Source organism: Heteronotia binoei, chromosome 1 (assembly GCF_032191835.1).
Source record: "Heteronotia binoei isolate CCM8104 ecotype False Entrance Well chromosome 1, APGP_CSIRO_Hbin_v1, whole genome shotgun sequence".
In the NCBI taxonomy this organism is placed as follows: domain Eukaryota; kingdom Metazoa; phylum Chordata; class Lepidosauria; order Squamata; family Gekkonidae; genus Heteronotia; species Heteronotia binoei.
Genome location: NC_083223.1, coordinates 246,648,917 through 246,671,471, shown reverse-complemented (window position 1 = coordinate 246,671,471; position 22,555 = coordinate 246,648,917). Strand labels below are relative to the sequence as shown.

The following is a 22,555-nucleotide window of genomic DNA, read 5'->3' as shown; positions in this document are numbered from 1 at the left end:
TCCAGCACAGGTGCAGAGAGGAGCAGCCATGCAGTGGAAAGGACGCTGGAACATAACCCTGTTCCTAGGCAGCAGCAGCAACCTCGAAGGTGAACTGGCGACTCACTTCCAGTCATGAAATTGTAGTCTCTCAGCCCCAAATCATGCCCCTTCTTATTTTCTCTCTGAAGCACCTCCAGGCGCCCTTGGTTCCCTATGCTCAGTACACCTCCAATAAATGCCCCCTTAAGACCCCTGTACCCTTAGTAGCCCTTTAACAAGCTCTTGACAAGCAGCACTCAAAAATGGCAGGGAAGGATCCCCAGGGAAGTTGCTACAGAAGCCATGAGCACTTCCTCAGATCTCCACCAACTTAATTCTTTCCGCACAACATTCTCTAAGGGATTTTGGGTGAGCTGTTGTACAGCTTAGAGGGCTTCCTCCTTTGCACTCTCTCTCAAAAGTCAGCCTCCCTGCTTAAGCACAACTCCATCACTTTTACAGTTCAAGCTGGAGAGCAAAAGATCCTTTACCTGTGATTCAAGGTGGTAGCCAGCTTCATTACCCTTCTCCAGGCCGGTCTTCACCACCTACATCAAGAGACACAAGAGTGAACCATTTCACCAAGCTTCCCAGTTTCTTCCAAGGACTGGATGCAGAGTAGGTCTGCCAGACAGCTCCTCCTGGCTGGAAGATCTGCAGTCCCACTCTAGGCTTTCTGTTTGGGATATAGCAAGTTAATAATAAATAGGGGCTCTTGGAGATGGAACAGGGAAATCTTAATTCCCATCAGATTCAAGGCCTATGTATGTACCTGGCGGGATCTCCTGATTTTTTTTTTAAACTTTCTTGGAGCAGCAAAAGTGGGGGGTTAACACCATTCCTCTTGCACCATTTTCTTGATATAAATCACACAAATTCATACACACCTTGTACAACACCCTCCTCCAGCAGGATTATATATATTCCCATATAACAACATATAAGCATCAGTGGCTATTAGTCACAGCTTATTGTTGGAACTCTCTATCTGGGGTAGCGATGCTCTGTATTCTTGTGCTTGAGGGGGGGAGCACAGTGGAAGGGCTTCTAGCTCTACTGGTGGGCCTCTTGATGGAACCTGGGCTTTTTGGCCACTGTGTGACACAGAGCGTTGGACTGGATGGGCCATTGGCCTGATCCAACATGGCTTCTCTTATGTTCTTATAACAGGTGTGATTGATATCCAGGGCCATTGGGTTGTGGCTCAGAAGCAAAGCATCTGCTTGGCACACAAAAGGTCCCATGTTCAATCTCCGGAGTCTCCAGTTAAAGGATCTGGTAGTAGGTAAAGTGAGAGCCCTCCGCCAAAAACACTGGAGAGCTGCTGCCAGTCTGGGTGGACAAAGGCAGACTCATGCGTGTTCATCTTGTGGAAACTTAATGCAGAACAGCTTTCTGGATTTGAATGGTTCAGATGAACTGGAATGTTAACTTCCAGCATACTTTGAATATCCTATTCCATCTCAACAAGACTGCCTTCCTGACAAGGCAGAAGTGCTACTGGTGAGTCCTGTTACGATAAAAAAAGTAGGACCAGTTCTATTAGTATTTGTTTATTTGTGACTTATTGACCCTGGCAGAATTTTATATATCTATGTGGAAATGGCTGGTTGTGATCTGTAATTGATTAATAGAAAGAAATAAGATGCAATGTAGGATGTCATCATTAAAAGGGTAAAAGGTAAAGATAGTCCCCTGTGCAAGCACCGAGCCATTACCGACCCATGAGGTGACGTCACATCACATTTTCTTGGCAGACTTTTTGTTATGAAGTGGTTTGCCATTGCCTTCCCCAGTAATCTACACTTTACCCCCAGCAAGCTGGGTACTCATTTTATCAACCTTGGAAGATTGGAAGGCTGAGTCAACCTTGAGCAGGCTACCTGAACCCAGCTTCTGCCAGGATTGAACTCAGATCAGTACTGCAGCTTATCACTCTGCACCACAGGGTTCAATGACATAATTAAACTTTCCACATTGGGCTGGGGTGGGGTAGGTCAATAACTTTTTATCAAGGGCACCCAGTATTTTTGTTGCAACCATCCAGCAACTATACACCCAACCATGGGCAGAGAATTAGAGTGACTCCACAGATGCACATGCCTCACCTCAATGATACTCAGGGGAGCAGGATACAGTCCCTTGGTCTGCTTCTGCACCTTCCCCTCCACCGTTTTGTAGACCTGTTGCCTCACAAATGGAATAGCCAGGGCATAGTCCATCACCTCTGCAAGACAATGGAAGTGGAAAAATCCAGTCCTTGGCTACCTTAACATCTTAGCAGTCAAAACCAACCGAAGAGACCTCAGGAAGGGCAAAGCCAAAGCAACGCATCCAAGGTTCAAAGTACAGGGAGGTTGGTTTGCCCAAGCTGCGCGTGTCACTCACTCTGAATCAGGCCCTTGTCCTTTTTCCGAGAAACTGACTTGTTGGCGAGCCCCTTTGCAAATACGATCGCCACCTCCTCCAGGTATTCAATGGTCCGTTCTTCGGGACTCTTTATACCTGGTCCTATAAATACAAAGATTCTTTTTTGCAGGAATTGAAGATGCCATCAGAAGGTTCTGGATAGGCATATGGAGCAGAAGTCCATCAGAAGCTATAAGCCACAAGGTATAGATGGAGCTCTATGTCTGGGCCATGTGATTCTCTTTATTCTTGGTGCTTGGGGAGCAGCAGTGGGAGAGCTTCTAGTGTCCTGGCCCCACTGGTGGACCTCCTGATGGCACCTGTTTTTTTATCATTGTGTGACAGAATGTAGGACTGGATGGGCCACTGGCCTGATTCAACATGGCTTCTCTTAGGTTTTGTACTTTTAGCAGGCGGCTGACTTCCCCGCAGAAAAAGTTCCTCCAGGAGGGAGAAAAACTACAAGGGCCAAAGTACCTTTTGAGCCTGTGCAAGCCCACCTTCACTTCCAAGGACCCTCTCCCTTGTCTTGTGTTTCCATTCAGAGCAGCAGCCTGAAGGCAGGAACTTGGTAAGTTATGATGCAGCGTCAAAAGGCTAGGTGCTGGTCTGGAATGAAAACATGGCTTTGGCCCTTTAAGCCACATTCCACTGCAGACCTCCCCCATCTCCAAACTGACATCCCGCCTTCCCCAGTCAGCATACATCTCAAACTTTGGCCACCCTTCTTTGCAACCCACCCCCCCAATTTCCTATCTCTTTGGCTCTTTCGCTCTGCCCCAGTGTCCTCTTCTGTCCAACCCCCCTCCAAAGGCTGCCTTTCCCCAGTTCTGTCACTGCCAAGCCCTTTCTTCTTTGCCAGGAAAAACAGAACAGGGAGCTCACTCGGGGAGACATGGCCAGGACAGTGGCAAGGGCTTCGCTCATGAAGGCAGCTCTAGGGATGCAGAAGATTTCTCTCTCCCTAAAGGCAACCCAGCAGCAGGTCTGGTAAAGGTGGAGATTGTTCATTCCCACCTCAAGAAAGGGTCTTGTGGTTTACAGTTAGGGGGAGGAAAAATATACTTCTGTGTCTTGGCCTGCTTGGGATAGGTTGGGAGGAAATCAATGTGCCTGAGCCACTGCCTTCTTCCCCTACTGCTACTCCAAACCAGCCCCCGGCATCATTTCCAGTCATGTTCAATATGTCACAAACAGTGCTGGGAAGTGGGTTTTGACACACACAAAGATGGATGGTGCTTAGTGCTTTCAAGGCACCTTTATAATTAAAAAGGAAGTTACTAATGACTTTATTCAGTGACTCAGGAACGTGAGCTGGCTCAGCTGCTGCTAGTCTTAGTAGGCAATACTGACAGTGATCGACCAATGGTCTGATTCAGTATAAGGCAGGTAGATACATTCATGCTAGGCCAACTCTCAAATTCCACCCACAGCATCTAGAAGCCCTTCCTCTGAAGAGGCTCTTCTTAATTCCTTGTAAATGCAAAAATGCTAGTAGTTTCTGTGCCATTCAGACTTCTTAACTTAATAGTTTGCCATGTTCTTAGATAGTTCTTATTTCTCAGGGGTGAGTGGAACATCAGCAAAACATTTAACATAACTTTTTTATTGCTTAATAAGTCACGTTATCAGCTTTGTGTGGTTATGCTGCAGGCTGCATTTGGGTTAATTCCTCCACTAAAAGTAAAGATGTGGCATTTTCCCACATTGAACAATTACGCACCAGAAATGGCAGCAAAACATTTATCTGAAGTTACAGGAATTGTTACCGCCAGTCCTACTGGATGGTTAAATGCTGAGGATTCCTAGAGGCTAGAGTTGGTTGGCTACTTCAACATTTCTTAAATGTAGCAAGAGCAGTACAGAACCTGGCTGTGTCTACGACTCAGCAAGAAACTGTCCTATCAGGCAGAAGCATGGGGATATTCTGGATCTAACCTAGGGGATCCACCAGCTGGTCAACAAGCCCCATCTTTTTTGCTTTGTCAGCACGAATGTTTTTCCCCGTCAACATCATGTCAAAGGCAGAAGGAAGTCCCACCTGAAAACATAAAAAAAAAACAAATTTCACCAGCTAGAAACCATGAAACTAGATGACCAGAATCCTAGTTGGATACATAAAAGGGCATTTTACTCACCAACTTTGGGAGCCTTTGAGTGCCTCCAGCCCCTGGAAGCAATCCCAATAGCACCTCAGGTGTGCCTAGGACTGTCTTTTTGTCCTTGGTTGCTATTCTGTACTGGCAAGAAATGGCAACCTAAGGACAGCAGATAAAGAAAACATCAACAGATAGAATCACTTCTTCCCAAGCACTTTGGTCCACAAAAACGGCAAAGGTTTATCAACTTTTCTTGGCCACAAAACTGCCCTGGGGTCATCAGTCTCTGAAATAGGCCAGCAAAGAGAACTTTTTCATATGGCACTTGAATTTTTCTTCTCAAATACCGAATGAAGCAGCCACAGCCCTTGGGGTCATCTGTTAACGACTGGGAGTAGACGTGCTGGTCAGGCCTTAACTTTCAGCCAGAGAATGAGACTTGCTGGACATGATAGAGGTTTACAAGATTATGCATGGGATAATCTCACAATACAAGAACTCGTGGGCATTCAATGAAATTGCTGAGCAGTTGCGTTAAAACAGATAAAAGGAAGTATTTCTTCACCCAAAGGGTGATTAACATGTGGAATTCACTGCCACAGGAGGTGGTAGCAGCTACAAGCATAGCCAGCTTCAAGAGGGAGTTAGATAAAAATATGGAGCAGAGGTCCATCAGTGGCTATTAGCCACAGTGTGTGTGTGTGTGTGTGTGTGTGTGTGTGTGTGTATTTGGCCACAGAGTGACACAGAGTGTTGGATTGGATGGGCCATTGGCCTGATCCAACATGGCTTCTCTTATGTTCTAATCCATTCCCAGCTGTGATCTGCTGTGAGCCACCTTTTGCCCTCCCCTTCTCGAGACCACTTAGCATACCTCCAGCCCTCCACCAAGGCAGGAACCACTGATAGCAGCAACAATAGGCTTTGGAGATTTTTCAAGACTCGCCAGCATCTTCTGACCTTCCTGAGAAAGTTGAGTGATTTCCTGACTGGAAGTGCAGGCCTCAATCATGCTGCAAGCAAGACACAAAGATGAGGGCTTCTGACCAGGCAGTGAAGAGGGCCCAAGTTTTCTCCCCCTCATAGCGCCCGGTTCACTAAGCTCCTACATTTGCACAGCTTTGGATATGCCAGAACGAGAGCTGAGTAAGCACAAGCTGCAGTTGCGGGCAGGGCAATCATCTGCTCACTTCACTGTGCATAGGCACCTTTCCTGAAAAGCACTTGCTTTCTACTACAGTCTGGATTGCATGACTTTGTCTCCGGGTAACTGGAAGACAGATTGTTCTGCACCACTGGGAGTCAGCTGAACTGAGTGGGCTTTTAGTTTCTTCTTGAAAACTGTTTCAATGGAAATGTTTGTTTTTTTTTTAAAGGGGGCATGGAAAAGTAACTGATCAACTGCTTCCTGAATGTGTTTCCCCTCATTTGCTCTATAGACCTGAAAAGTCATGTTAGGGTTGCAATATATGGCTTGTTAGGGGCTTGGTTATGTTAGTGGCTTCTTATTGAAAATAAAGCACAATCAAGGTTTGCAGAGACATGGCAGAAAGAAAATACAGTCTCACTGGACGGGTGCTAACTTGGGGAAGAAGCAGAACATGCCAGCCAGTTGCAAATGATGGTGTCCCCACCCATGAGGTATTCCAGACAAGAGAAGAGCAGAGGTGGCCTGCCATTGCCTTCCTCTGTATAGCAACCCTGGAGGTCTCCCCCCCCCCCATCCAAGTACTGACCATGGCCAACCCTGCTGAACTTTCAAGCTCTGACAAGCCTGGGCTAAGCTTGTCTAGGAGACCCGTGGTGAATTCTGAACTCAATTATGGGCCCTCTCTGTACACAACCACTATTAAATACCCAGAACCAAAGCCCTTAACATGGAGCCACTGCAAACACACAACAGGGCTAGAAAGATATTCCAGATCCCTAGGAGCAACATTTAGGCATGCGCCACAGCATATTCTAATACACTAGATCCTCTGTTACAAGATGAGCATGCACTTCTTTGCTTATCTTAGTAAGAGCTTCCCCCCCTTGGAACTTACTTGATATCAGCACCAGCTATAAAGCAACCAGGTTTTGCTGAGATAAGGACTGCACTTTTGATAGCATCATTGGCCCAGATTTCATTCATAACTTCCCTGAACTCTGCTTCCAACTGCTTGGATAGCGTGTTGACCTGGAGGGAAACAAAATGTGGGAAACAGAGAACTTCAGCTCTGGATGGAAATCATCCAGCGCCTGTTAACAGCTCTTCCCATTCTGATGTGCTGAGAAGAGACAACACTCAGGAAGGTAGTTATGTTTAAAAGCCAAACACAAATGCTCTGATGTTTATGGGGACCATAAAATTCACAGTAGACTGAACATACCACAAAGGAGCTCTTTTTCTTTAGCTGTAAGCTCTCCCCACACAGTAATCTAGAAAGATTTAGCCTGACCATATTTTGGAATTTTGCAGGGAGCTAACAAGCACCTTGCAAATGCTACTATAAGCACATCTCAAGCTGCTCAGAGGGCTTAGAACAACTTGCTATACAAAGAATTAATAAGCACAATGCCTTGTGACACAAAGCATTTGCGTAACCAGCCATCATTTGTCTTTTGCCACCTGTATTCTTTCCACTGTTAGAATCTGGGTAACCTCTGCTGAAGACAAGGGTTAGAGATGTCTGGACTGGACTCCAAAGCTCTGGATCTCTCTTCTGTCCCAGTTCCTCATCTGTTAAATAAAACTACTAATAACCTACCTCACAGCATCATTATGGAGAGGACATAAGTAGCAGTCTGAAGATCAGTGTTTTGTGATTTACAGACTGTGTCTCCTTTTTTTCCTTTTACTGGCTGCTTCTAAATCTGGAGTTACAGAATACACCTCACCATGCTAAATAATGTATCAAAATAAATTCTTACTATAATTCCTCAATTTTTTTTATGTCTTGTCTTATTATAAACTCTATTCCATTTATAATAAGACAGGACATAGACACAATTTGAGGATTTATAAGCATTTGTTTTGATATATTATTTAGCATGGTAAGGTGTATTCTGTTCCTTTTAGATTTTTTATCCTGTGATCCCATTTGCATTCTGAATCTGGAGTTAGAGAACTCTGATTTAGCCTGTCATACCTTTTGCATCTCCTTTTTAAGGGATTCTCTTTAAACACAAGCACAACACCTCTCCACACAAGGTCTTCATGGGTGCCCTGATTTACTGCACTCTGAGGACAAATTTTATTTCTACATTTCAACAACTTGTGCCTAAAAAAAACAACAGGTGGGAAAAACCTACCTTGGAGTTTGGCGCATTAAAACGCACCACAGCAACATCTTCTTTGATGTCATAACTAACATGGGTCCTAGCTGGAGAGAAAGAAAGATGCATCATCATCCATGGAAAGTAGAATGGCTACTTTCATCCATGCTGAACCTCAACAAAGCTTAGCGTACCAAGCCATAAGCCTTTAGCTGAAGGCATTTTACAGAATCCAGAGAACTTGTAGGAACTTAAAATTCTCAGGTTTTACTCTGCATAAGCAAGTTTGTAAAGGTCGAAGATGGAAGGTTAGAAATCAGAAGATGGGATACTTCCTATTGAACATAAACCTTGCAGCTGTACCACACTGTGAGGGATAAGACATCCTCATTTTTCAGCATATTTCTCTAAGACTCCCTACAGCAGCTGCACTGGCTCCCAATTAGTTTCTGATGCCAATTCAAAGGCTTTAAAGCTCTAAATGGCTTGAAACCCTCAAACCTTTGGGACCCCTATCCTGAGAAAACCAGCTGCCTGAAAGGATGCATGTGTTATGGGACCTCCATAGGTTCCACAGAACACGCAAGGCCGCTCTTTTTTGGGTAGCCTTTGGGTGACTGTGATCCATCAGACAGCTAGTAAATTATGCTCTAGCTGTGTCTTCACTATCCATGCATTCTACCCTGCTTGATAATGGATAGATTTTTAATCATTTTATATTTTAAAGTTCATTTATTATACGTTTTTATTTTTTATTGGGTATATTTATATGTTTTTAGCCATCTCAAGTCCCATTCAGGGGAGAGGGAGCAGGATATAAATTTGATAAACAAAATAAAGTGCCCCCTATTCACACTTTCCCATACCCAGAGACCCAAGACTTGGAGGGCGAGAAGAACCAAGCTGGATTAAAGATATGGAAAACTTCAAAGGGACAGTTTCCCACATTTGATATCCCACCATCTTTAGGACGCTTATTTGTCCTCAAAGCATTCCTTATCCCTATCCTGCTTCTATAATTCTTACTACAAGTGTATGATGAAAGTAAAGATGCTGCCAACTAAATTAAAATCAGAGTGCAAGGACAGCAAAAATAAGAAGTGAATTGGTGCATATTGGTAATAATAAATCGGTAATAATAAAAAACTAATAATATTTGCCTGCACTGGCTAATTTATTTCTGTCAGTGCATCCCTCCCCAATCAGACCCAAGTGTTTACACTTACATTTAAGGGATGGAGAGCTGCTAATGTTTCGGCAGGCATAACCTACAAGAGAAGAATTCCAGTTACAGTAGGGCTACAAAGGTATTTCAGATTAATTTTACTTAATGTTACTTATACCCCATCTTCTTCCTCAGTGGGAGCCCAAAACTGCATACTCCTCACCTTCATTTTACTCTCACAACCACCCTTTGAGGTAGGTCAGACCAATACGTGATTGGCCCAAGGTCACCCAGCAAGTTTCCATTGCAGAATGTGGAGTCGAACCCAGGACTGCCAGACTGAGTCTCATACTCATCATTATACTGCACCGGCTCTGTGATCCCTACGGGCAACACGTAGGCACATGAGCATCCAGGATTTCTGTCAACTTCAGGTTACAGGCATTCTGAAGTAGCTGCTTCTACTAGAAAACTAACTTCAATCTACTATTTGGTATTTCAGCTCTCCCTGATGCCCCTGATCATTTTAAATGTGCTTAATCCAACATAAAACCTGTACTAGTTGGGAAAAAAGCAATTCCCAAAGCAACCCCAGAGCTTCCAGTGCCCTAAATGTCCGTAAGCCAAATGATAAAATGGGATGGGTTTACAACACGCATGATTTAGTTGCACAAGATGGCTTCTTCTGCAGAACTGGATGCTGATTTGAAAAGACCATAAAGAAAAGTCCAGGGGTACTTTGAAAGTTGACAACATTTCAATACAAGCTGTCATGAGTAATTTGTTTTATTTTATTTCAAAAGACTAACATAGCTATCCCTTTGAAAACACGAGCCTTAACGCAGACAAGTCATATTTCTCACAGTGCATTCTTCTGTACCAATGAAACCACTAACTTTTTCTGAAGACTCCTGATTTCCCACTGCAAGTACTGCATGACAAAGGCCACAATACATTTGTCAGTCTTTAAGCTGCCACAGAGATCCTAGTAGTGATAGAAGACAACGACTGCAGATTTATACCCCGCCCTTATCTCTGAATCAGAGACTCAGAGTAGCTTCCTGTCCTATATTTTCTCCCCCCACAACAGGCACCCTGTGAGGTGGGTGGGGCTGAGAGGACTCTCACAGCAGCTACCTTTTCAAGGACAACTCCTGAGAGAGCTATGGCTGACCCAAGGCCATTCCAGCAGCTGTAAGTGGAGGAGTCAAACCCAGTTCTCCCAGATAAGAGTCTGCACACTTAACCACTACACCAAACTGGCTCTGGATACATGTTCATTTCATCAGAGTACCACAACACTTCACTTTCTACTCTGTAGGCTTAGAAGTTTGTTTAATTTTAATTCACTATTTGTAATTTTAATTCACTTTCTACTCTGTAGGCTTAGAAGTTTGTTTAATTTTAATTCACTATTTGTATCCTGGGGCTTCTCCCCAGTGGTGACCCTAAGCAGCTTAAGATATTTTTTTAAAAAAACCCAAAACAACAGAAAAGGTGAGAAGGTTTCTAAATATGAAGCAGATTTTCCTCTCTCTGTGTTAGCAGATCTTCCAGCCATAGGCTATGAGCCAAAGCTCCCATTTCAAAACTCTCTCACCATATCAAGTTGATTTAAAAAGTTTCTAGGGGGAGGCACTACCATGTCAAAAGCAACCTTTTAAAATCAAGCTCAGCATATCCTTTATTTTGCTATGGTGAAGCAAACAATGGAAAATTGAACCTATCTAAATAGTACAAAATTTACAGTGCATGGTAAGAAACACTTCATTGCATTCTGTGATAGATGCTTCAAAACTTCTAGAAGTTTTCCTGCCACTTTAAACAATAGAAGTCAGGTAAGGTAGCTAATATTTTACTTGTCCTGTGAGACTGACAGCTGCTTAAAAAGGCCTGATGGCAAGTGCTCTTCTGAATACAGGCTACTTATCACGCTGCCAACTATAGAAAACTTGAACAAGACTTTCAGCAAGCACGTGGCTAGCTGGTGACGTCAAGTGGAATTCCACTGTAGCATCAGATGCCCCAGAAACAATCCTATGCATGTTAACTCAGAAGTAAGTCCAATGAGGCTTACCCCCAAACATTCAACTACAGCACTGCCAGCACAGTCCTGCTGCCCACTTTGCTTTGCTTATTGTTGCACAAAAATAATGTTGAACAAAGTCATATTGATGACATTTCTGCCTGAACAAACCATCTGTCTAAACTGAAGGCACTGCATTGGTCTCTATGGAACTTGGAGCTTGAAGGACTGCCTTACTTTTAATGTATTCCCCTCCCCCTCCAGAAATCCGTAACAGCAAATCTCTTGGACACAGTATTCCCTCAGTGTATTATAGTGCTATGGCATGGGTTCCTGAAAGTCTGAAACATGAGGCATCCCAATTTAGATAAAACTCTGTAACTTAACCTTAATTCAGATGGCATTAACAGAAGACAGAGGCCAGCACAGATGATCCTTAGCCTGGTCTAAAGAGAATAACCTCACAAATCCACATGAGAGCAAGAAAGTCCACCAGAACTAAAGGGCTTTGCTGTATGAGTTAAGCACCATTCCATGGAGCTGGAGGTGTGCCATGCCCTCTGGCCCTCTTTTTCCACAGCAGACAGGAAGGGACCTTTCACCTATATTTCACCATGGTCAGAACTGCAGGCACTTTGGAGCCTGCACTGCACATCCCTCCCATTTAAATTCCAAATGAGTTTCTTCTGGGCAGAGCAGCATTCCTGTTCTCTCTACAAGGGATGCGTTTTGTGCTTCTGAGAACACATGGCTCTAAAAGACATCCTGGGGCACAAACACTACTACTTCTCTGCCCAGGCTTTCAGGCTAGCATCACAAAATAGAGCCTGAAGTTTCTTGAATGATGGCGCCTGCCTTGCCATTTTTTTTTAAAGTTAAATGCACTCAAGTACATCACATTATGGTGCCCACAGTGTGCCTAGATGGTACAGAGCAACCTCGTCCTGCTTTCTGAATTCCTACGGCTTAATTATTTATGTCTTTACACCCTCAATGTGGCAAGAAAGAAGAAAGCCAGAGCAGATAATAAGCAGGTAATAACATGTCAACATAAGTGTACATGTTTAATATAATTTCCATGCTTGAGTCAGATACTGGGACAGAGTCCAGTAACAGTAGCCAAGAACCCTTCTTCCCACCTTCCCTTCCACCCTCTTTCCTACACAGTTGGAATTCATATGTTGCTTTGATACTATCAGACTTGCTTGTGATTTGGGAAAGTTTGTTCACTACAAGTAAGAGCTGTTTTTTCTTACAGGTTTATGTACACTCTACAGATATACCCAGCTTTGTCCATTCATCAGCAAGTCCACACCCATTCTGAATGGATCATTTCCTCTTGACCTGATCTCTTTTTTATCTGTATTCTACAATGTAGACTCACACATCTGGTTTTGGAGAACTGGGCCTACTACTCTTTGTAATGACTCTTCTTTCCGCTTCTGCTGGTTGTAGTTTTGAGCACAGATCCCTTGCCCAACTGAATGTGAGCTAAAACCCTTGAAAATTTCAGCTAAGATAAATGTGTTAGAACCACTAAGGTGCCATGAGGGCTGTACTGGCAAGCCAGAGGCAAAATAAATTACCCCTTTTGAACCCTTTTTGAAGCAAGTTTGAAAAGGAAATGCAGTGGTAATGTCCTCTTGAAAAAATGCCAGCAATCTAAATTCTCCATCGCACCACCAACACTAATGCCAAATCCTGCAAAAATCGTTCTATCATTTTTGAAGTAAATTCTAAAACACAGGCACTAGACAGAAGAGGAGCTTCAGGTGCTTGACAAGAAACTACTTGTTTAAAAAAAACCCACAGGAATCAAGTAGCACACACAGCCTGTTTGGCTCACAGTGCATGGACTTTAGCCTTGAGGCCTCTCATAGTGCAGAGGAAATTACTGCTTATAATCACTTATTGCAAAATGTTGACCCTAGCCTGGAAAAATGTCAGAAGACTGATAATGTCCTAATGCTGGACAGAACTAGCTGAAGATTTCCTTCAAGAACTAGGTCCCATCATCCATCTGGTGGGACACCACTTTGTTGCAACAAGCCTGAGAACTTCATGACAGTCAGAATGGTTCCTCAGTGGAACAGGCTTCCTCGGGAGGTGGTGGGCTCTTCTTCCCTGGAAGTTTTTAAACAGAGGCTAGATGGCCATCTGACAGCAATGTGGATCCTGTGAATTTAGGGGGAGGTATTTGTGAATTTCCTGCATTGTGCAGAGGGTTGGACCAGATGGCCCTGGAGGTCCCTTTCAACTCTATAATTCTATTAAGGAATATGACAATGGTCTGTTCTCATCCCCTTTTCTCATCTACTCCCACACTAATCTTCTCTCTCATTCTCCAGGAGACTCCATCTTGCTCCACTTACCCCAGACACCAGCAAAAGACCGTGAGAAGCTTCACTGCTTTGTAGTTCTATGTGTTGGTGGAAAATGCCATCCACTTGCAGTCAACTTATGGTGACAACGTACAGTTTTCAAGGCAAGAGACAAACAGAGGTAGTTTGCCATTACCTGTCTCTGTGTAGCAACTAAAGACTTCTTGAGTTAGTACAATCTGAGTACTAACCAGGGTGAACCTGCTTAGCCTCTGAGATTTGATGAGATCGGGCTAGCCTGGGCCATCCAGGTCAGGACATGCAGTTCTATACTGTCTTTAAATTCCTGCAAGTATTGTTCCAATTTAAGTGTAAGGGCATATTGCTAGTGACCAAGATCAAGATAACTCATACCAGACTATTCCCCCATTACTGTGTATCCATATAAAAACTGGACCATTAAAAAGCTGATAGATTTAGATTCATTAGATTTATATTCCGCCCTTTCCGTTGAAGCAGGAAAAAAGATGATTCATTTGAAATCTGGTGCTGGAGGATTTACAGATACCATGGACCGCCAAAAAGATAAATAAATTGAATAGAGGCTATTGTACTTTGGTTCCATTTCCAGTCATTAGAAAAAAGACAATAATGCTAGGAAAAGCTCAAAGAAGCAGGAAAAGAGAAAGATGTAATATGAGATAGATTGACTCAATAAAGGAAGCCACGGCCCTCAGTTTGACAGATCTGAGCAAGTCAGTTAAAGACAGGATGTTCTTTGGAGATCATTAATTCATAGGGTTGCCATAAATCAGAAGCGACTTGGTGACACTTAACACACACATTGTTCCAGTAAAAATAATTTCCACATTCATTGAAATAGAAAATTTAATATTGATTTGTTTTTTCCAATCAAATATCCCAGTTCAAATATTTGTCGTTCTCGGGCATAACATTAATGTGATGTGCTGTAAAAATATATATTTTTGTATATATTTCTATTTTGAATTATTCCTAATGTCTGAAATGTTTAAATGTTTTGAGGTTTTGTTGTAATGTTCCCCACCTTTTTAATATCAATGTTCAGGGAGACCTTGAATAGGATGGAAATGTGACAGAGAAATATTTTAAATAAAATAAATATTCTAAATAAGATATCTCTCCAAGGCATTAATTCCTCCAAAGGTTTTCCAATTCTAATTTTTCTGGAAAACCCACACCTACGCCAACTAAGCAGAATGCAACCCTCTGGAGGCTTAGGAAAACTCCTGGGTTTTGCCACCTGTTCATGGAAGGAAGAACAGGAGTGACAAGCATCCTGACAGGCCACAATACATGGCTGGAGGGCTGCCTTCCATTGCATCAGGAACAAGCTAAGCAGGTGTTCCTATCTGAATGTCTTGGGGCTTGTACACAACAGAAAGGTAAAAGCAGCCTTGGGGCAAGCAGAGCCAATAGAATCAAGTTATAAAATAAACAACTTTGCCACTTCTTTTGTTACAAACACTGCCTATAGAATCTCAGTTAAATGATCTAAGCATTCCATAAGAACATAAAAGAAGCCATGTTGGATCAGGCCAATGGCCCATCTAGTCCAACACTCTGTATCACACAGTGGCCAAAAATTTATATTTATATATGTGTGTGTGTGTATATACACACATATATATACACTCTGTGGCTAATAGCCACTGATGGACCTCTGCTCCATATTTTTATCTAACCCCCTCTTGAAGCTGGCTATGCTTGTGGCCGCCACCACCTCCTGTGGCAGTGAATTCCACATGTTAATCACCCTTTGCGTGAAGAAGTACCTCCTTTTATCCGTTCTAACCCGACTGCTCAGCAATTTCATTGAATGCCCACGAGTTCTTGTAGTGTGAGAAAGGGAGAAAAGTACTTCTTTCTCTACCTTCTCCATCCCATGCATAATCTTGTAAACTTCTATCATGTCACCCCGCAGTCGACGTTTCTCCAAGCTAAAGAGCCCCAAGCGTTTTAACCTTTCTTTATAGGGAAAGTGTTCCAAATCTGTAATCATTCTAGTTGCCCTTTTCTGCACTTTTTCCAATGCTATAATATCCTTTTTGAGGTGCGGTGACCAGAATTGCACACAGTATTCCAAATAAGACCGCATCATCGATTTATACAGGAGCATTATGATACTGGCTGATTTGTTTTCAATTCCCTTCCTAATAATACCCAGCATGGTGTTGGCCTTTTTTATTGCAATCACACACTGTCTTGACATTTTCAGTGAGTTATCTACCACTACCCCAAGATCTCCCTCTTGGTCAGTCTCTGCCAGTTCACACCCCATCAACTTGTATTTGCAGCTGGAATTCTTGGCCCCAATGTGCATTACTTTGCACTTGGCCACACTGAACCTCATCTGCCACATTGACGCCCAGTCACCCAGCCTCAACAGATCCCTTTGGAGTTCCTCACATACTTTGTGTACAGTTAATACAGCATCAGCCTACAACTGTGTTGCCACTCAAAGTGGGTCTCAAACACTGCTATCATTATCTGGGATGGAAAAAAATCTTGGGGTTGTATGAATAACTCAGTAAAAGTGTCAACCCTGTGTGTAGCAGTGGTGAAAAAGGCAACCAAGATAATTAAGGAATTGGAGCACCTTCCCTGTTAGGAATCTGGGACTTTTCCATTTCCAAGGGGAGGACATGATTGAGGTTTACAAAATTTTGCATGAAGTTAGAAGAGTTGGCAAAGAGAAATTTTTCTCCCTCTCCCAAAATGCTAGAACTTAAGGGCATCCAATGAAACTGATGGGCAGAGACAGAGAAAAGGAAATACTACAGAGAGTGATGTGGGCAGAGAAAGGAAATACTACAGAGAGTGATGTGGAATTCGCTGCCAGAGGATGTAGTGATGGCCACAAGGATAAACAGTTTTAAAAGGTGATTAGATAAATTCATGGAGGATAAATCTTATCAGTGTACTGATAAGATTGTAGCTTATCACTGTAGCTACTAGCTACAGTGACTGAAGGGAACCTCCTCATTCAGAGGCACTAAATTCCAGAGCCAGGAAGCAACATCAGGAGAAGGCCTATGCCCTCTTGTTGGCTGTCCAGAGGAACTGATTGGCCACTGTGTGAGACAGGATGCTGGACTAGATGGATTTGTGGTGGGATCCAGCAGGGCTTTTCATATATTCTTATCTTTTGGATGGGATAGGGAGAAAGTAAGGAGAACAAGAAGAGCAGCAGCTCTAGCTAAGAAAGACCAAATAAAAGTTCTTAAAAATGTAAATAATAAAATTATTAATAAAATAATAAATAATAAAATAATAAAATTATTAATAAAATAATAAAATGTAAATAATAAAATTTATAAATAATAAAATAAAAGTGTGGATGAGACGATGGTGTAAGGAGGAAGGGTTTAAGTTTGTTAGGCACTGGGATGCTTTCTGGAACAAGCGGGAGCTGTACAAAAGAGACGGTCTCCACTTGTCCCCGGATGGAACCAGGCTGCTGGCGCTTAAAATCAAAAAGGTGGCAGAGCAGTTTTTAAACTAAATCTTGGGGGAAAGCCGACAGGAGACGAAATGTCTCTGGTTCGGGAGGACTCGTCTCAAAGAGATGAAGGGTTAGCTGCTATTTTTCTACCGGGTAACGGACCGGAGTTGTCCACTGTGAAGGTGACAAACAATATGGACTGTCTGCCAGTGTCTCGAGGCGGCAGGAGGAAGGTGGCGGGCCTAGCTCGCCTGGGAAATTATAGATGTTTGTATGCAAATGCTAGAAGTGTTCAAAGTAAAATTGGTGAATTGGAATGTTTAGTGCTGGGAGAAAACATAGACATTGTGGGAATTTCAGAAACTTGGTGGAATGAGGAGAATCAGTGGGACACGGTGATTCCTGGATATAAGCTATATCGGAAGGATAGGGAGGGAAGGGTTGGAGGTGGGGTGGCTCTGTATGTCAGAGAGGATATACGGTCCAGTAAGGCTGAGATCAGAGAATTAGATTCACTTTTAGAAATGCTTTGGGTTGAAATAGAGGGCCCAAAAGGAAATTTAACTATGGGAGTTTGTTATCGCCCACCAAATCAAAAGAGAGAGGACGATTATAATATGATGGAAGGCTTAAAGATAGCGGCTAAACGTAAAAACTGTGTTGTAATAGGTGATTTTAACTACCCGCAGATTGATTGGGTCAATATGTGTTCTGGTCGAGAGAAAGAGATTGAGTTTCTTGATGCTCTCAATGACTGTGCTATGGAGCAGATGGTCTCAGAACCTACCAGGGGTGGGGCGATCCTGGATTTGGTCCTAAGTAATGCCCAAGACTTGGTGAGAGATGTAAAAGTGATTGCGCCGCTTGGGAGCAGTGACCATAATGTTATTGATTTCACCGTTTGTATAAATAGGGAGTTGTCCAAAAAGACCACCACAACCACGTTTAACTTTAAAAGGGGTAAATACACTGAGATGAGGAGGCATGTGAGGAAGAAACTGAAAGGAAAGGTACATACGGTCAAAACCCTTGAGAAAGCTTGGACGCTATTTAAAACTATAATCCTAGAAGCTCAGATAAAATACATACCACAAGTTAGGAAAGGCACAAACAGGCATAAGAAAAGGCCTGCGTGGTTAACAAATAAAGTAATGGAAGCTGTAAAAGGTAAGAAGGACTCCTTTAAGCGGTGGAAAACCAGTCCAAGTGAGATTAGTAAAAGGGAACACAGGCTGTGGCAAATCAAATGCAAGACTGTGATCAGGCAGGCAAAAAGGGACTATGAGGAGCATATTGCAAAAAACATAAAGACCAACAATAAAACTTTCTTCAAATATATTAGAAGTAGGAAACCAGCCAGGGAGGCAGTGGGGCCCTTGGATGACCATGGGGTAAAAGGATTACTGAAGGAGGATAGGGAAATGGCTGAAAAGCTAAATGAATTTTTTGCCTCCGTCTTCACTGTAGAAGACGAGAACTTTTTGCCCGCCCCAGAACCACTAATTTTGGAAGGGGTGTTGAAAGACCTGAGTCAGATTGAGGTGACAAATGAGGAGGTCCTACAACTGATAGACAAATTAAAAACTAATAAGTCACCGGGTCCGGATGGCATACATCCGAGAGTTCTGAAGGAACTCAAAGTTGAACTTGTGGATCTTCTAACAAAAATCTGTAATCTTTCATTGAAATCTGCCTCCATTCCTGAGGACTGGAAGGTAGCAAATGTCACCCCCATCTTTAAAAAAGGTTCCAGAGGAGATCCGGGAAACTACAGGCCAGTCAGTCTGACTTCAATACCGGGAAAGTTGGTAGAAACCATTATCAAGGACAGAATGAGTAGGCACATTGATGAACACGGGTTATTGAGGAAGACTCAGCATGGGTTCTGCAAGGGAAGATCTTGCCTCACTAACCTGTTGCATTTCTTTGAGGGGGTGAACAAACATGTGGACAAAGGAGACCCGATAGATGTTGTTTACCTTGACTTCCAGAAAGCTTTTGATAAAGTTCCTCATCAAAGGCTCCTTAGAAAGCTTGAGAATCATGGAGTAAAAGGACAGGTCCTCTTGTGGATCAAAAACTGGCTGAGTAATAGGAAGCAGAGAGTGAGTATAAATGGGCAGTCTTCGCAGTGGAGGACGGTAAGCAGTGGGGTGCCGCAGGGCTCGGTACTGGGTCCCATGCTTTTTAACTTGTTCATAAATGATTTAGAGTTCGGAGTGAGCAGTGAAGTGGCCAAGTTTGCGGATGACACTAAATTGTTCAGGGTGGTGAGAACCAGAGAGGATTGTGAGGAACTCCAAAGGGATCTGTTGAGGCTGGGTGAGTGGGCGTCAACGTGGCAGATGCGGTTCAATGTGGCCAAGTGCAAAGTAATGCACATTGGGGCTAAGAATCCCAGCTACAAATACAAGTTGATGGGGTGTGAACTGGCAGAGACTGATCAAGAGAGAGATCTTGGGGTCATGATAGATAACTCACTGAAAGTGTCAAGACAGTGTGCGTTTGCAATAAAAAAGGCCAATGCCATGCTGGGAATTATTAGGAAGGGAATTGAAAACAAATCAGCCAGTATCATAATGCCCCTGTATAAATCGATGGTGCGGTCTCATTTGGAGTACTGTGTGCAGTTCTGGTCGCCGCACCTCAAAAAGGATATTATAGCTTTAGAGAAGGTGCAGAGAAGGGCAACTAGAATGATTAAAGGGCTGGAGCACTTTCCCTATGAAGAAAGGTTGAAACGCTTGGGACTCTTTAGCTTGGAGAAACGTCGACTGCGGGGTGACATGATAGAGGTTTACAAGATAATGCATGGAATGGAGAAAGTAGAGAAAGAAGTACTTTTCTCCCTTTCTCACAATACAAGAACTCGTGGGCATTCGATGAAATTGCTGAGCAGACAGGTTAAGACGGATAAAAGGAAGTACTTCTTCACCCAAAGGGTGATTAACATGTGGAATTCACTGCCACAGGAGGTGGTGGCGGCCACAAGTATAGCCACCTTCAAGAGGGGTTTAGATAAAAATATGGAGCACAGGTCCATCAGTGGCTATTAGCCACAGTGTATGGAGCACAGGTCCATCAGTGGCTATTAGCCACAGTGTATGGAGCACAGGTCCATCAGTGGCTATTAGCCACAGTGTATGTGTGTATATAACATTTTTTGCCACTGTGTGACACAGAGTGTTGGACTTGATGGGCCGTTGGCCTGATCCAACATGGCTTCTCTTATGTTCTTATGTTCTTATGGCATCAAATGATACATTCGCAGTCTGACTATGACTGGAAAACAGGAACCCAGAGGATACACCTGTAAGAATATTACTATAAGAGTCACTGAAATTTAATTTACAAGCATTTGGCCTACAGAACCCTCGTATTTCACAACCTCCCTTTCTCATTTACACAATTAACTCCTACATTATGGAACTGGTAACTCTTGGTGTAGCCAGTCAGGATTAAGCAACAAAGCCACATTTTGACAAATGTATTATTCAAAATGAAATTATAACCAAGATCTAAAAAACAAGTTGCTCAAGTGTTATGATCTGGAGTCCACAAACAGCCCTCGAAACAGGGAATAGCCTTAGAAGCAATAAAACCACAAAGAGCACCACTGAAACAGAAGAGCCAACCAGATTAGATAACAGAGGACAGAAAAGACAAGCAGTTTGACTCTAAGGTGACTTCAAATCCTTTTGTTACAAACACTGCCTATAGAATCTCAGTCAAATGATCTAAGCATTCCATACTTTGTGTACAGTTAATGCAGCATCACTATATTCCAAACCCCTGGGCATCAGCCAACATTTTTGCACAAACCCTGCACAGGAATAATCAATACTTTCAAAATGTGTAGATGTGAACCACAGCAAACAAACTTTGCACATACATGCTCTTAAAATGCTGCTCCCTGTGATAGCATCTCCCATTCCTTTAAAATAAAAACTAATAAATCCTTTCCAAACCATTCAGACTCGCTTTGCCTGCACTATCCTTAGCACTACACTCCCTACATAATATTCACCACTCTACTCCCTGAAATTTCTCTGTAGACTTTCAGCTCTTCAATCAGGGGCCATTTCAGTTAATCAATAAACATTTGGGAATACTCATTCACAAAACACTTTGCCTTTATTTTTCTCATGAGTGCTCATCACAGAATAGATTAAAACATACCTTTGAAAAGAAATTCATAGACATCAAGTTTTTAGTCCTGAAAGCTAAACATAATTCAGTAGCAGCATGTATCTGAATATCATTTCCTGCAGGGCAGGTAACATAGGATCCTTTGCACCCTTTCTCACCTGTTGACCTTTCCAAAACATCTGGACCACCCATGATTAAAAAGAGGAGACAGATGCAGCAATAGTGCTATTCTGACTCTGTCCCAGAATGTCCCTCTGTCCCTTAGATGATGTCAGAAGAGTTCAACCAGATTCATAATCTAGCAACAGCTACTATATGACTAAAGGGAATCTGTGGATTCAGTGGATTTCTCTGCCTCAGGTGCTGAGTGGCAAACAGCAGAAGAGGCCCGTTTTAATTTGCTTATTTATTAAGTTAGATTTTTGTCCCCGCATTCCTGCAAAAAGTGAGAGCAGCACTCACCTCTTAACAACCCTGTGAGGTAGATTAGGCTAAGAGTGTGCGCAAGGGGGTTCAAGATCATACAGCAAGCTTCATGGGGTTTCCCCAGTCCTAGCCCAAAGTTCTCATCATTGTCACACCCTGGATCTCTTACACATTTTTAAATCAGATGATGTGAAGAGAGCCTTAGATGGCTTTGAAGGGATTAGACACATTTATGCTGAAAAGTCTAAGGACAGCTATTAATTGTGATAGCTAAAACGAGCCTCTATGTCAAAGACTATGTACCACTGAATAAGAAAGCGGAAGGGTGCTAACTCTGCTTGCAGGCTATCTAAAAACACCTGGCAAGCCACTGTGGAAAAATGGATGTCATACAAGATGGCCTTAATGACTTTCTGAACTGTCTCCCAACTCTAGAAACTTAAAATGCTAAAAGCAGTCCCTTGTGCAAGCACCAGTCGTTTCCGACTCTGGGGTGATATCGCACCATGACGTTTTCACAGCAGACTTTTTACAGGGTGGTTTGCCATTGCCTTCCCCAGTCATCTACACTTACACCATGAATAAAACTTTCTTGGTCTTAATTGTGCCACTGGACTCAGACTTAACTCTAGATACTGTCTGCTTGACTGAGAATTCCAGAAAGGTAGGCTGTAACAGCAAAATAAAGAAAGAATCCAATGGGCACCTTAAAGGCTATCAAAATGTATTCCAGCATAAGCTTTTATGACTCAGAATTCATTTCATACATCTGATGCAATAAACTCTAAATTAACAAAGTTTATGCTAGAGGGGAGGTTTATGAATGTCTTTAAGGTGCCTACTGTATTTCTGCTTTATTTTGTATGAATTAGAGAAGACCCCATTCAAAAAATACAAACGGTTCTGGGAAAGCCAGGAACATGGGAGGTTAGGAGAACTAAGAGAGCTGTGTTTCTCGAAAGCTTATGCCACAATAACATTTATTAGTCTTAAAGGTGCTACTGGACTCTTTACTCTTTTGCAGCAACAGACTAACACGATTAACTCCTCTGGATCTAGGAGAAAAAGACACCCGAGAAAAACGGGGGAAAGTGGCTTGGAGCAGAATAGAGACACAAGCGGGAGACAGGTGAGACTCTCAGAGGAAGCGGGGCTACCTGCCAAACCCCTTCTCTCTCACACGCCCCACCTTCACCT

At 42.9% G+C, this 22,555-nt stretch overlaps 1 protein-coding gene across 1 annotated transcript in view; it reads right to left on the bottom strand.

Moving 5' to 3' along the window:
- The window catches only part of HADHA (hydroxyacyl-CoA dehydrogenase trifunctional multienzyme complex subunit alpha), a 39,165-nt gene that overhangs the window by 16,434 nt on the left and 176 nt on the right, over window positions 1–22,555 (bottom strand). The window contains exons 2-10 of the mRNA XM_060250722.1: window positions 9,014–9,055; window positions 7,824–7,894; window positions 6,575–6,708; window positions 5,404–5,542; window positions 4,569–4,688; window positions 4,369–4,471; window positions 2,410–2,532; window positions 2,130–2,248; window positions 513–569 (exon numbers count right to left, since the gene is read on the bottom strand). Coding sequence (XP_060106705.1) covers window positions 513–569; window positions 2,130–2,248; window positions 2,410–2,532; window positions 4,369–4,471; window positions 4,569–4,688; window positions 5,404–5,542; window positions 6,575–6,708; window positions 7,824–7,894; window positions 9,014–9,055 — 908 coding nt within the window. The remainder of the gene's footprint in view (window positions 1–512; window positions 570–2,129; window positions 2,249–2,409; window positions 2,533–4,368; window positions 4,472–4,568; window positions 4,689–5,403; window positions 5,543–6,574; window positions 6,709–7,823; window positions 7,895–9,013; window positions 9,056–22,555) is intronic.